Consider the following 12,491-nt stretch of genomic DNA (forward strand, 5'->3'; position numbering starts at 1 on the left):
TTATGAACACTCTGTAGTGGATACATAGTCTGTTCAATGAACATCACACAAGAACTTTTCATGGCTCTCCATCTTTATTCAAGCTATAAATGATTAAAATAAATGACACAAATAATCATTCATAAAATATAATAAACAAATTCAAGATACCATGGTACCAAAACCATTTATGTCTGTCAAACAAAACACAGTGATGGTTTCAATAATTTTATGCTTGTAGCCATTTGACATGTAGAATCCACAGTTTTCAAGATATATCATTCCAAAAGGGTAAGGAATATTCCATTTTGTGAGCATACCACTATCCAAAGCCAATGCATATGAGGAAAACTAATATTTATCACCTGTGAAGGCGAACATATCCGGGTTCATATTTTTCATACAATGCCTTTGGGCAAAATATCAATTTGTCATAGTAATGTTGTCACGACTTTTCTGTGATATTGCGTTCTACACAGAGTGACGGCAGGTAGCCAGCCCATGTATGAAAGTACATTTGGGTTTATTTTCCTCAATCTAATGACTTCAGTAACAAACAGAATATTACATTCGTGCCCACAATATACCATGTTTACAACACTCCTGCCTAAATTAGTCACTTCTGTCGGAAACATAAAATGACATTGGTATGATATATGATATGATATACTAGTATCATATGATATCCTTTCTATGTATCTCTATTTCCAAAGATACGGTATAAACTGACCCATTTTCTCTTATTTTCTCTTCATCATCTGTTTCCTCCTTGGCTTCATCAACTGTATTTTATCAATCTTGTAAATCCAATAGCCCCTACTTTTTTGAATGGTATATCACCTGACACAGAAATAGCAGAGTGTATTGACCTGCTGCATGTCCAAGGCGGTGCAACATGGGCACCCCAATATATGATATGTGATACAGTCGGTTCAAACTTGAAAGGTTGACACACTAGATCCTTCAGTGATTTCATTAAGTGATTTCATTAAGTGTGTGATTAACATTTGAATATGTCGCATCTGCAATATTGCAGCTATTTGCAGTTGTCAGCAATCAATAAAAAAAATTAAACCCTACCAAAATTAATCATTAGGAACAAAACTCAAAGAACAAGACTGTTTAATTATTCACTATTTCACCTCACACATAAATGTCGCTGTCTGATTGGTTGAGCGCTCTTCTATTATTTTCAATGCACCCCCTGTACAAGAGAAGTGCTTTGCAATACACCCCGCTGCCAATAGTAACTCATTCGTGGTAGTCAAGTTTTTATCTCGAATAACATTAAATGACATATGATGCACAAAAATTACTGATGTTTTGTGAATCGAAATTGATGGAAGGGAGATAACTCTAAATCTGTTTTTCTCATGTCGTCCACAACATTTAGCGATGGCTACGAAAACATTTGACTCTCTTTCCAATAAATAAATTTCAACAAAACGTTCAAACGTAGTCCCTGTGAATATTAATAAGAGTAATTACATCATAGTGACTTTACTAAGATGGAAGATTCGAATCGTTTGATTCACACAGGTTGGCTAAAGTGTCCGATCTGATGCCTCTGCTTCAAACAGTTCAAAATTAACACTGAAGTGTTCAGTAAGAAAAATATGTTGTTCACTGGTTGAGGTACTTTCGATGTTTTACCCTTCAAGCTCAGGGAACATAAACATTGAGGGTACCTCAACCCATGGTCCCATCATGACCAGTGAACAGCTTTTAATATCTGCACTATAAGACCCTTTAATCACTCTCAAGCTGGTGAATTTGCCATAAAGCTGGATAACTGCTGCAAGTGGTGTTATACTAAACTCACACAAAAGTGAAACTGGTGAATTGTAGTGCCAATATCATGAAATTTCACATAATTAATGTCATCATTTGCCATAAAAAAGTCTGCCACTTTCAAACATTGATATTAAGCCTGACTAAAATACTCAGTTTTTCATTTTGAATTTGCCTCTTCAAGACACCATTTTGGATTAAGACTGCTTGTCCACTGTGAACATCTTCGACTTTGTTCTAAACAAAGGTTCAAGATTTGTGTTCCACTTTTTTCTTTGGTAATACAAAGAGAAGGACTGTCAACATTTACATCTGTGGAGCCTATTGCCAAAGCTTTTAACTATTGAAGGGTCTGTGTATAAGCAGGTTCATATTGTGTCATGTGGTTCTTTTAAAATGACATAAACTAAACTCTCCTAAACAATACACAAAGCAATACAATGACATTTCTTACCACCAGAAACAAAACTTGGCAAAAAAGTAACCAGAAGATAAGCCTGCCCCTTTCTACAAACTGCTTTTCGGCCCTCTAACTTCTAACTCTTATCTACAGTCGTACACAGTAACAACGCATCTGTTTTGAAACAGTTAGCAGAGTCACATGAAAAGTGAACTCACTGAGCTAACAATAAAAATTTAAACATTAAAACTTGCTGCTCTGATAAAAGGAAAGTATATGATAAAATTCTTATCTTGCAAACATTCTCCTTAAAACCATGTTGTGCTCCTAAAAGATCTCAAATCCTGAAACTTGAGAATATTATAAAAAATAGCATATAATATTCAACATTTCTGGAGTCTGGAGACAAGCTGCCATTAAGCCACACACCAGTGTTATGTATCAAAACAGACTATGTGAAAACTAACATCCAGTGTAAGCCATAGAAACTGCATTGCTGCAGGTACAGCTACTACCAACACACATATTCAAACACACAGAAAATGACATCAAATCATGGATAACTGAAAATTCATAATAATGAAACCAACTAGAACCATCGCAGTAACAAGTTGATTCTGCTTCAAACTGGCAACATGACAAAGGCACAAAACAGACCACTGGCACTTTTAAGCTTTATAGCATGTCAATACTTAGTGAAAGTACAACAGTTAACTTCCCTAACTCATTGGGAATGAAAAATGCCAGACACTTGATGTAACTGGAATCAATACATACACTGAATTAGAAATTTTGAATTAAGTTTACTCCAAAAAACAAGAAATAAACTTGGTCTGGCCGTAAGTGATTAATGACTCTTCTATAAATCTCCATAAACATAAACAACTTGCTCATACTTTAGGGTGGGATTCACATAATCAGTGCGGTTTGAGTGATGTATTTTTGTCACTAAGAATTGCTTGGACATGGTCAGTTTGTAATGCCACTTCAGAAAGATTACACAATGTGTACATTGTTGATCCCGACCTGGAATTCCCAGATTGGTCCACATACACTTCTAAATCTGTTTTAAATACAGGCCAGGCCATGGTACGTGTATAGTGTAAATTTTGTACATTAAATGTCATGGTTTTGTTGGTATGTCCTTGCTAGAATGATTTCTTTTTACATCTACTGTAGTATTACCATAAGTATCCTAATACTTGCAAATGAACACTAATAAAATAAGTAATATTCACAAACTTGCTATGTATACCTATCATTCTTTTGAAAATTGACAAAAACATCTGTCAACATTGTGACTATCATTGTTATTAGACTACAGTATTGGAATAAACGATGTGTGAGGGGAAACTGATTTCTGTGATACCTACCCTTACATCCTCAAACATGTTATAACTTAGAACTGATGAATCAACTCACCCTTCACTGAATTAGTTATGTATTCTTAAATATTCTGAAAGATATCCTGTCATATTCACTTCCAAGATCCATCACTGTCTTTGAGCAATCAACATCTACCTCTCCGTAAAAATACATCTGACATCCATGATCGTATTCAAGCACTGATGACTCATTATCCTACATCAGTGGCACTCTACACAGTAACAAGATGGAAGAACATGCGGAAGAAGTCTCCCTCTTGACTTATCTGGGCACACTTTCTCCCATTAAAAGAAACTCTCGAGTAGAAAATGTCCAATGTGTAAGATCAAGCCCAAATACTAAAGGCAACATGATTGATGGCCTCTGTCTTCTCCAATCACTGACCAATCTACCTCCCCTCCCATAATCCATTTTCTCTGTGGTCCAGTTGGAGAAGACAACAATTTCTTCTCAACATAATGCAGTAACAATATGTTTCACAATAATTATACAGATCATGTGATTCTTCATCAAATGCTACATCTTCATCATTTTCAACTGACAAATATGTCAAAATGCTCACTCCAGGAAACAAAAATAATTGTGGAAGTGAAGATTTAATTTCATGACATTCTTCCTGAACTATGCATAGCTTACTGTTGACCATTACATACACACATATATGATGAATTTAACATCAAACAGTAAGTATCAAACACATATACTGACTTGTACCCTGGTCATTGAGTTACAAACAAAAAGTAACTATCTACCCAACAGAAACCTTTGACGGGAGTATCAGAAACAACTACAACCCTACAGATATGACTAATGTTTTACTATCCAGTTTTACAACTTCATGCATTTAGGTCCAGGAACCTGAACCAACACTAATTATAAATGTGTGTTGAAACTTAAGGTTACAACAGTACAAGAGTTTTATAGTGCAGAACATGTCTGCTACCCTTCATCTCATGACATCTCAACAACTATCTCAAAATCACTCTCTTCCAGACAACAAACCACATGACCTTCTTGACCCAACAACCAATCAGAAAACCCTTTCAAAATGCTGATCAGGATTGTGGGATGGTCTGTGCGCTGGTGCATGAGGATGGACAGGTCCACGACGACGGGGTGGGGCCAGGTACTCAAACATTGATGTTGTATGCCGGGACAGCATCTGTGTCAGCTCTGTCGGCATGGGGTCCGACCAGAATAAATCATGATTCAAAGCAGTGTCACAGTCCAACCTTTTAGATGGATCCAAGGTGAGAAGTTTATCCAGAAGATCAATGGCATACTGATCCCGAACATATGGCTTTAACCTCTCCCTCACTTTTCTCTTCTGGCCTTTGGGGAGCTCAATCTTCCCATACAGATCCAGCTTATCCACTCCCACCCACACCTCTGGGTTGATAGAGCCACACAGCTGGCTGATGAGCTGGAGCTGGTGCTGCTCTGTGTTGCCCTGCATGATAGGCGATCGAGTCCACATTTCCGCCATAATACACCCTGCACCCCACACATCTATCTGGGGGCCATAGTTCCTCTCCCCAAGCAAGAGTTCTGGAGGTCGGTACCATAGGGTCACGACTCGGTTGGTATATCTGTTTGGCTGGCTTCCTTTGGCAGCACTGAATGCTCGAGCAAGACCAAAATCAGCCAGTTTGAGTGTACCATTCTTGGTGATGAGGATGTTGGCTGCTTTCATGTCGCGGTGGAGGATCTTGTTGCTGTGGATAAAGTACAGGCCATTAAGCAGCTGCTGCATGACCTTCTTTATTTCCCCCAGCGTGAACTTCACATTTGCATTACTCAACAGACCGGCCAGGTCGTGCTCACAGAACTCAAAGATGAGGTAGAACGTGCTCTTGAAGCGGTTGTATGGTCCTGCTGTAAACAACAATTAACAAATGTCATTATCTTAAAGACAAAATTTCAAAACTTGGGCTTCATTTTCAACTCCTACATGAATTCCAGATGAAGTGAGGGAGTATGGTTTTACCCCACTATTAACAATATTCCTGGGATATCATGGCAGGGACACCAGAAATGGGCTTCACACATTGTGTTCATGAGGGGAATCGAACCCAGGTCTTCCATGTAACAAGCAAATGCTTTAACCACTAGGCCACCCCACCATCCCCTTTCAGTTGGAAAATGTTCATATCTGAAACATAAACTTACTGTTATTCACAATTTCAAACTCCAAATAGCATGTCAGGTTTACAAGGTAACAGGGGCAGATAACTCTAAATCAAAGTGAATGAATTTAGTACTTTCTGTATTATACGCTGTGCAATCAATCAACAGAAGTCAAATACAAAACTAATAATAGTCCCACATACTATCGATGCATTGATAGTTTTTCATTTCTACCATCAATTAATTGCTACCGCAGACTTAACAATCGCAATCCAACGTCAGTTACACCACAGCATTGAAGTTTAACATGTAGACAGTATGAACTGAAGCGCTTGTTGACTGACCAAGAAGTGTAAGCAAGAAGACACAAGATTTGAATAATGCATTTTAGAGTGTTTAACAGATGTGAGTGGAGGCAGCAAATTGCTGCACATAAGGCACTTAGAACACTCAGCCAAAAGACTCCTGATCTTCAGTCACAATTTTAACCCCAGTGCTGACCCTTGTTGTGTGAGTACAGTCCTCTCACCTTTTGTCCGGCATATCTCCAGGAGGTTGACAACATTCTCATGCTTGAGGAGCTGCAGTATCTTTATCTCTCGTATAGCCGTGATGGGGAACTGATAAAAAAGGAGTGAGTGAGTTAGTTTTCCACCACTCTTAGCCCTGTTCTAGCAACATCACCGCAAGGGGACACCAGAAAAGGCGTCACACATTTTTTATACCCATTTCACAAAAGGGACAAATACATGCCTGAATCTCTAATAAAGTTTTATTGCAGTCAGACACTGTTGAGTGAAACCTATGTCAAACTTTCAGTTGTTACCAACTTATTGTATTTAGTAACCATGTTGCTGTTTGACCTTAAATTATATATATATAGATCGTTCAACCTCAACAAGATGGTGTTTGACTGTATTTTAGTCCTTCACTAACAACACTGGAGTCTACTCCTTCATCTTCTCTCAGAATATCATGATGCAAAAATTTCGTGATTTACAGTAATTTTCAACAGACTTTGACACTTGCATATTGTCTACTGTTGGATAGCCTTCTCCAAGATCACCAATCGCAACTTGAGGCCAAAGTCAAAGGTATCGTAAACACAGTCAACCAGCTGACTGTCATGACAACCAACTCTAACCTAGTCTGGATCAGACAGCATGTACTGGTGGTCTTGATGAGAAACTTACCAGGGTTTTACCAGGCCTTCTATATGGGAAATAGGGTTTTTGACAAGTGAACTTTGACACCAGATAGAGGCCTAGGCTTATATTAGGAAACATGTTTTTTTATTAAGAAAGTGACAATCGTGTGGAATAAAAAGCCATAAAGCAATAATTTAAGGAAGTCTTTTTAATATTACTTTCACAAATATTACAATAACTATGCAATGAAACGGATCGCATACAAACTCTTCAAAACTTTGAAATGTCAAAAAATTGGTCATGAGAACTATGGGGTTCAATCGAATCAATCCATGGCACAAATGATCATTGCATTTGACATCGCTCAACAGCGTAAACAGATATGTTCATGAAGATATACACAGGAAAAAATAACATGGACTATTTGTATTGTAGAAAGGGGAGGCTATTCTCAATTGACACACTTTGGAATTAAATAGAAGCCCACAAGCTTCTATTTGGAAATATTTTCCGAATAGTAGTCCACAGAGTTTCTAAACAAGATGGCTTGCTTTCGGAAAACCATGGTAGTCTGTCTGGTCATCCCATGGATATAATCTACAGAAAAAGATAATCCACACACCATCAAGAGTTTTCACATCAACAATAGTTGTCACATCAACACTAGTTCTCACATAAACACTAGTTCTCAAATCAACACTAATTCACACACCAATAAAAGCTCCTACATTAACAACAGTTCACTTGGATGTATGCGCCACTCCCTCCTTCACCACTTCAGCATAATTTGACTCAAGGATGCATATCTTCATGCGCTCATACTTCACTCATTCCAGTGTTACCCATGTTTATCATACAATGGTATTTGTTATACGTTTCAGGTGCTCCTCTTGAGCATATCGACTGATCAAGTGTGTTCACCCAGCTCAGGTCAGTGCTAGGGTAAACAGGGCAGATGTCATCCATAACTAGATGGCCGGTTGCTCAGTGCACCAACTCAACCAGCAAGTCAAAACTTGAACCAAATGTAAGATATTCTAGCCTGACTGGGGTAGATCTTAAACATAAAGAAATAGACCTGGTACCCACCCATGGTCTGGTTTTCTTAAAGGTCACATGCAACATAAAACACAACTTTGCAGATTCTGATACCTTTTACCGAAACAAATCATCAAAAATGCCAATTCAAACTATAAAGTTGGAAAAAATGCAATGAAAAAAAAGCCCGTGAAATTGGAGTTCAAACGATTCACTAAATTTCCCCCTGCGCTGTGAATAGATTCACGGAGCTTGACACAGTATGCATGCCCGGAGTATGAGGTTGTGAGCAGTAGTCTAATCATGGTTGTGTACACAAACAAGTAAATAATCTATTTGTTACATAAATAAACTTGTTGATTGTAGTAAGCAGCCTCTATCACATCAATGTCTGGTTTATTGACATCTGTATGTCTGCCTGCCTGTCTGTTAAAGACAATATGCAATACACAGCTTCAATCATTGACCATATGCAGTTTGAACTTAACACCAGGCTGTACACCATAAACAAAATAAATTGATTTATGACTCGTGCACCCGAGTCTTGTATCTACCACATTATGTAATTAGACAGGTGTGATACTTGTACACATTACGTATTTTTATGTTTGTGGGTTGCAAACAAACTACATCCATTTTTATTGGATGACTTTATCTGACGGAAACAGGTGCAAACTCTTGTCAGTTTGAAGTTCTGCTTTGCATTTGGACGAATGACAGTTTCCAGCCACACAGTAGATCACCATCTCTACTGAGATGATTTTTGATTGGATCGAACACAAATTCAGAGAACGTGTATTTACAAAACCCAACATCTCTATATACGTTCTTTATGGATAACAACTTCTTCTAGTCTATATGATTTTGTTTGACAACAGTATATGAATCCATACTGAAACGACGCATCAAGTACAATAAATGAAGTTGTTATCAATAAAGAATCTTACTTTCTTGGTGACTAGCCATACTTCTAAAATGCCCAACAAACAGATCATCTTTCTTTACACACAAAGAGCCCTCAGTGTATCAGCAAATGAACCAGCCAATGGGAAGTTGCCGTTATACTTGAATGCACCTCACCCGCTATGACTGGGTTCGGTCTCCCGATGGCATCGTTTCGAGGGAAATAAGCCAAAGTACAAAATATTACACTTTTGTATCGCGATTGTACACTTATAATTTTAAACGAACAGGTGTCTTGTTCCTCTCTCGCACAGTCACATCACCACAGTACTGGAGATGGTTTCCTATAATTCTTGGGCTTCTGTCCCTGCCTCCTCTTCTTGTAACTTGTGCCCGACATTTCCACATAGAATGATATGGACACTGATTCATTTACTGCCACCATGTAGATGGAATGTTGCCAAGTATACTATAAAGGACAACAGAAATGCATACCCCTTCTTTCTCATTCTCCATGAGCACCTTCTTCATGGCCACCAAGCTCTTGGTCTCACGATTCCTGGCCTTGAACACTTCCCTGTGACAATGCAACCAGTTATCAGTAACAATCAATTTAACATATAAATAGTTTGTCACTCTACAGAAATAACACACTTATAACACTTCTCTTATTAATTTCAAACCAGTCCTTCAACTCATTTATTTACCTTGGAAATATTGAAAATGCAGCCACATTGTAATTGTGTAGCAGTGTTTGCTGGGCAAGAGTAAAAGGACAGGTGAAAAATACTTGATACTTTGGGTCTCCTTTCTAAATAGGCCCTTAAGAATTTAAATCAAATTAAAAGTGAAAATGTCCAGTATGGAGTCAGACATATAATGCCATGAAGATTTTTTCACAGTTTCACAAACAAATGTCAAATTTTGCAGTGTATCAATATATTCATTAGACTTTCTTTCTTATCACTACAAAGCTTGTCATTACTGCTGCAGACTGCCTTTCCGGGTTTCCTTTTCAGACTTACTGTGCAGTGTTCACGAATAGTGTCAGACCCTCAGATAGATTTGTCACATTTACCGACGGTTCAATGAAAGTCTACAACAGTCCCAGTGTCCAACAGTATATTTCACCATGACTTTGACTGAAGCTGTTATATCTGATACTTGTTTAGTGTCCATAAATTTTACATTTGTTAATAATTTCGATGTCAGTTATTAGAAATGTTAAATCTGAAATGTGTCTATAAATTTCATTCTATGGGTCCTGTGAATATCAGTGGGTCAGACAAACGTATGAAACTTCCAGGCCCCAGTGCTGGTTACTTTGAAACGCCATCTATGAACACTGACAGTGTGAGCTGTCAATCCTGTCATCTGAGTAACCTTTTCTGTTTCAACTTCCTTGTTATTCTTATGACAAGACAAGGTACCAATACATTCAATGCAGAACTGTTGATGCACTGGTCCTTAAAGCAAAAACAGAACACTTACACTGAAGGAGTCCTTGTCGGTATTGGCCCTACGGCTACAGATATGTACCCTATGTATTCTTCTGTATACAGAAATGTAAAATACAAAATACAAAAACACACACTGTACCCTAAACTTGGGACAAGTCCATATCAAACAACTCTAATCTCATACTGCATGTAGTGATTCCATTTCAATGACTGCCAGTGGTATTGTGAATTGGTGGAAATATGTGTTACTAAGTATACTGACTTCTAATATTATGCAATCAAATGCAACTACTAAAACAGCATCAGTTATCCCAAATTGAAATGAATTTGACGTTCTGGTGATTTCGACGACTGCAGTGGTAGTGCTATATCGAGAAAGTATGTGCATGATCAGAGTACACAAACAGTTTCATCGGTAGGGCAGATGCTCAGTTCCTGTCGTGAGACGTTTTATTGACAATTGAAATCAAGAAATTAAGTTATGTAAAGAGCAAATAAACATCAATAACATTTACCCTCAATCATTAATACCGCTTCAGATGCCTGTATAACAAAAAACAGCATGCAAAATTCAACAAGATCTGTCGTCTTCTAGTCAAAGGTTATGTATGAAACAGGAAGCCATGTGATCAAAACACTCTCTTGCAGTGTGGAGGGAAAAGTATGGTTCATCGTCGAAAACAAAATACAAAATACCCAGATGTGGCAAGTGGCTACAGTTTCGCAGATACAATGTCATCAACGCTATTTCTGAGTTGTTTCAAAGGCATGTAAAAGTTGGTGGAATCAAAAAAAAAAAGGTAAAAAAACACAGAAATAGGAACAAATTGGACCAGTCTCTATACCATTCAGGCATCAGAAAAATAACTAGGCTGAAGGATATTTTGTTACAATCAGACATGGAATACCATAGATATTTTTAAATAATGGCATGTGATGGGCATCCGTCCTCCTCACTTCTAAGGGAGAAGAAATTCTGCTAATGTGGACAGGAGCCTAGTCCCCGTGTCCATGAAGGTCGAGGGAGCGGGTGCTGACCAGTTTGCTGTTTGGTTTCATAATTAGACAATTGGTGAGAAACATTATTCGCTCTGCATCAGTGCCCCTTTAAAAGGATATTAAAGATAAAAATTACATTTTTGTCTTCTATCGTCAAAAACCCTGAACACTGGGTGTGATAAAGGAAATGACACAGTGCAGATTGAAGTTATTTTAGAGTATGTTTTTGTATTCTGATTTCTTTGCAATGTTTACAGAAATGCACAGGAGGTCCAGGAGTGTATTTCTGATGTACCTAGCTGTACCCTAATAGTGATTTGAACACAATAAAATATGATCTATAGACGGACTACCAACATCTTCAATAACACAATGGTCGATGTTGTGAGATTCACCTGTAGTTCATTTCAATCATGACTAAATATCTTTGATCAATGTCAATGTAAACTGTGGATGTCTTAAAAATACTGTGCCATACCATGTTTCCGGGGAACCATGGAATGTTTTAACAGTACATGGTTGTTTACACAGCTGATCAGTGATTGGCGGAGAAGGAAGCTTTGGGAAGCAATCAATATCAGAAGATTAGAACCTCAGATCAATAGAGATCAAGGCGTGTACCTACCCTCTGCCTGGTGTGTCAACAAGGACTCATAGACTGTCAGTCTATCAGCTGTGTAAACAACCATGTACTGTTATAACATTCCTCCTTTTCATCTCTCCTCTGTGATTGTACATACCTAATTACATTTATGTGCTTGTATGTACATCTTACCTCTCTGGCTTCATGGAAACCTATATATATTCTGCAGTGTTACCTATGCTCATTATCCACCTGACGAAGGGGCAAGAATTAGCCTTGAAACGTCGTGTTAAAAGAATTAAAGAAGTTGTCATCCCTAATAGTGTCTTGTATTAGTCACTTTAATGATTCAGACTGTGTTGCTCGGAAGTTTCAAATCGTCTTACCCAAAAGTGCCTTGGCCAATTTTTGTGAGCTTCTCATATTTTTCACTGGCATTTTCACAATAGGGAAACACAAGGTCTTCCGTTTGGCTACTCATTGCTGACAGAGCAGATTTGTTATCTTCGATGTTACATTATTGCGCGACCACGATCAAGATTGTTTTGTCAGCGTATGTTTACTACGTCATCTAATACGCGAATAGCGAAATACTGACATACATAAATTTATAAATAACCAACGAAAGACAAACCATTATAATCCGCACGTTATTATTATTAGCAATCAGACTATTA

General features: G+C 37.9%; 1 protein-coding gene across 2 annotated transcripts; it reads right to left on the minus strand.

Annotated features, from left to right (window-relative positions):
* Positions 1-55: 55 nt before the first annotated feature.
* Positions 56-12,387, minus strand: LOC137273113 (cyclin-dependent kinase 9-like). Of its 2 annotated transcripts, none has more exons than XM_067805570.1 (4): positions 12,201-12,387; positions 9,268-9,349; positions 6,213-6,303; positions 56-5,431 (listed from the first exon to the last, which is right to left on the minus strand). In XM_067805570.1, the coding sequence occupies exons 1-4, from the start codon at positions 12,293-12,295 to the stop codon at positions 4,587-4,589; spliced, it is 1,113 nt and encodes a 370-aa protein (XP_067661671.1). In that variant the 5' UTR covers positions 12,296-12,387; the 3' UTR covers positions 56-4,586. The 2 variants fall into 2 exon arrangements, with proteins under 2 accessions (XP_067661671.1, XP_067661672.1); XM_067805571.1 differs by having other exon boundaries at positions 4,499-5,428; positions 12,201-12,378.
* Positions 12,388-12,491: the final 104 nt, after the last annotated feature.

This window comes from Haliotis asinina, chromosome 2, assembly GCF_037392515.1.
Source record: "Haliotis asinina isolate JCU_RB_2024 chromosome 2, JCU_Hal_asi_v2, whole genome shotgun sequence".
In the NCBI taxonomy this organism is placed as follows: Eukaryota; Metazoa; Mollusca; class Gastropoda; order Lepetellida; family Haliotidae; genus Haliotis; species Haliotis asinina.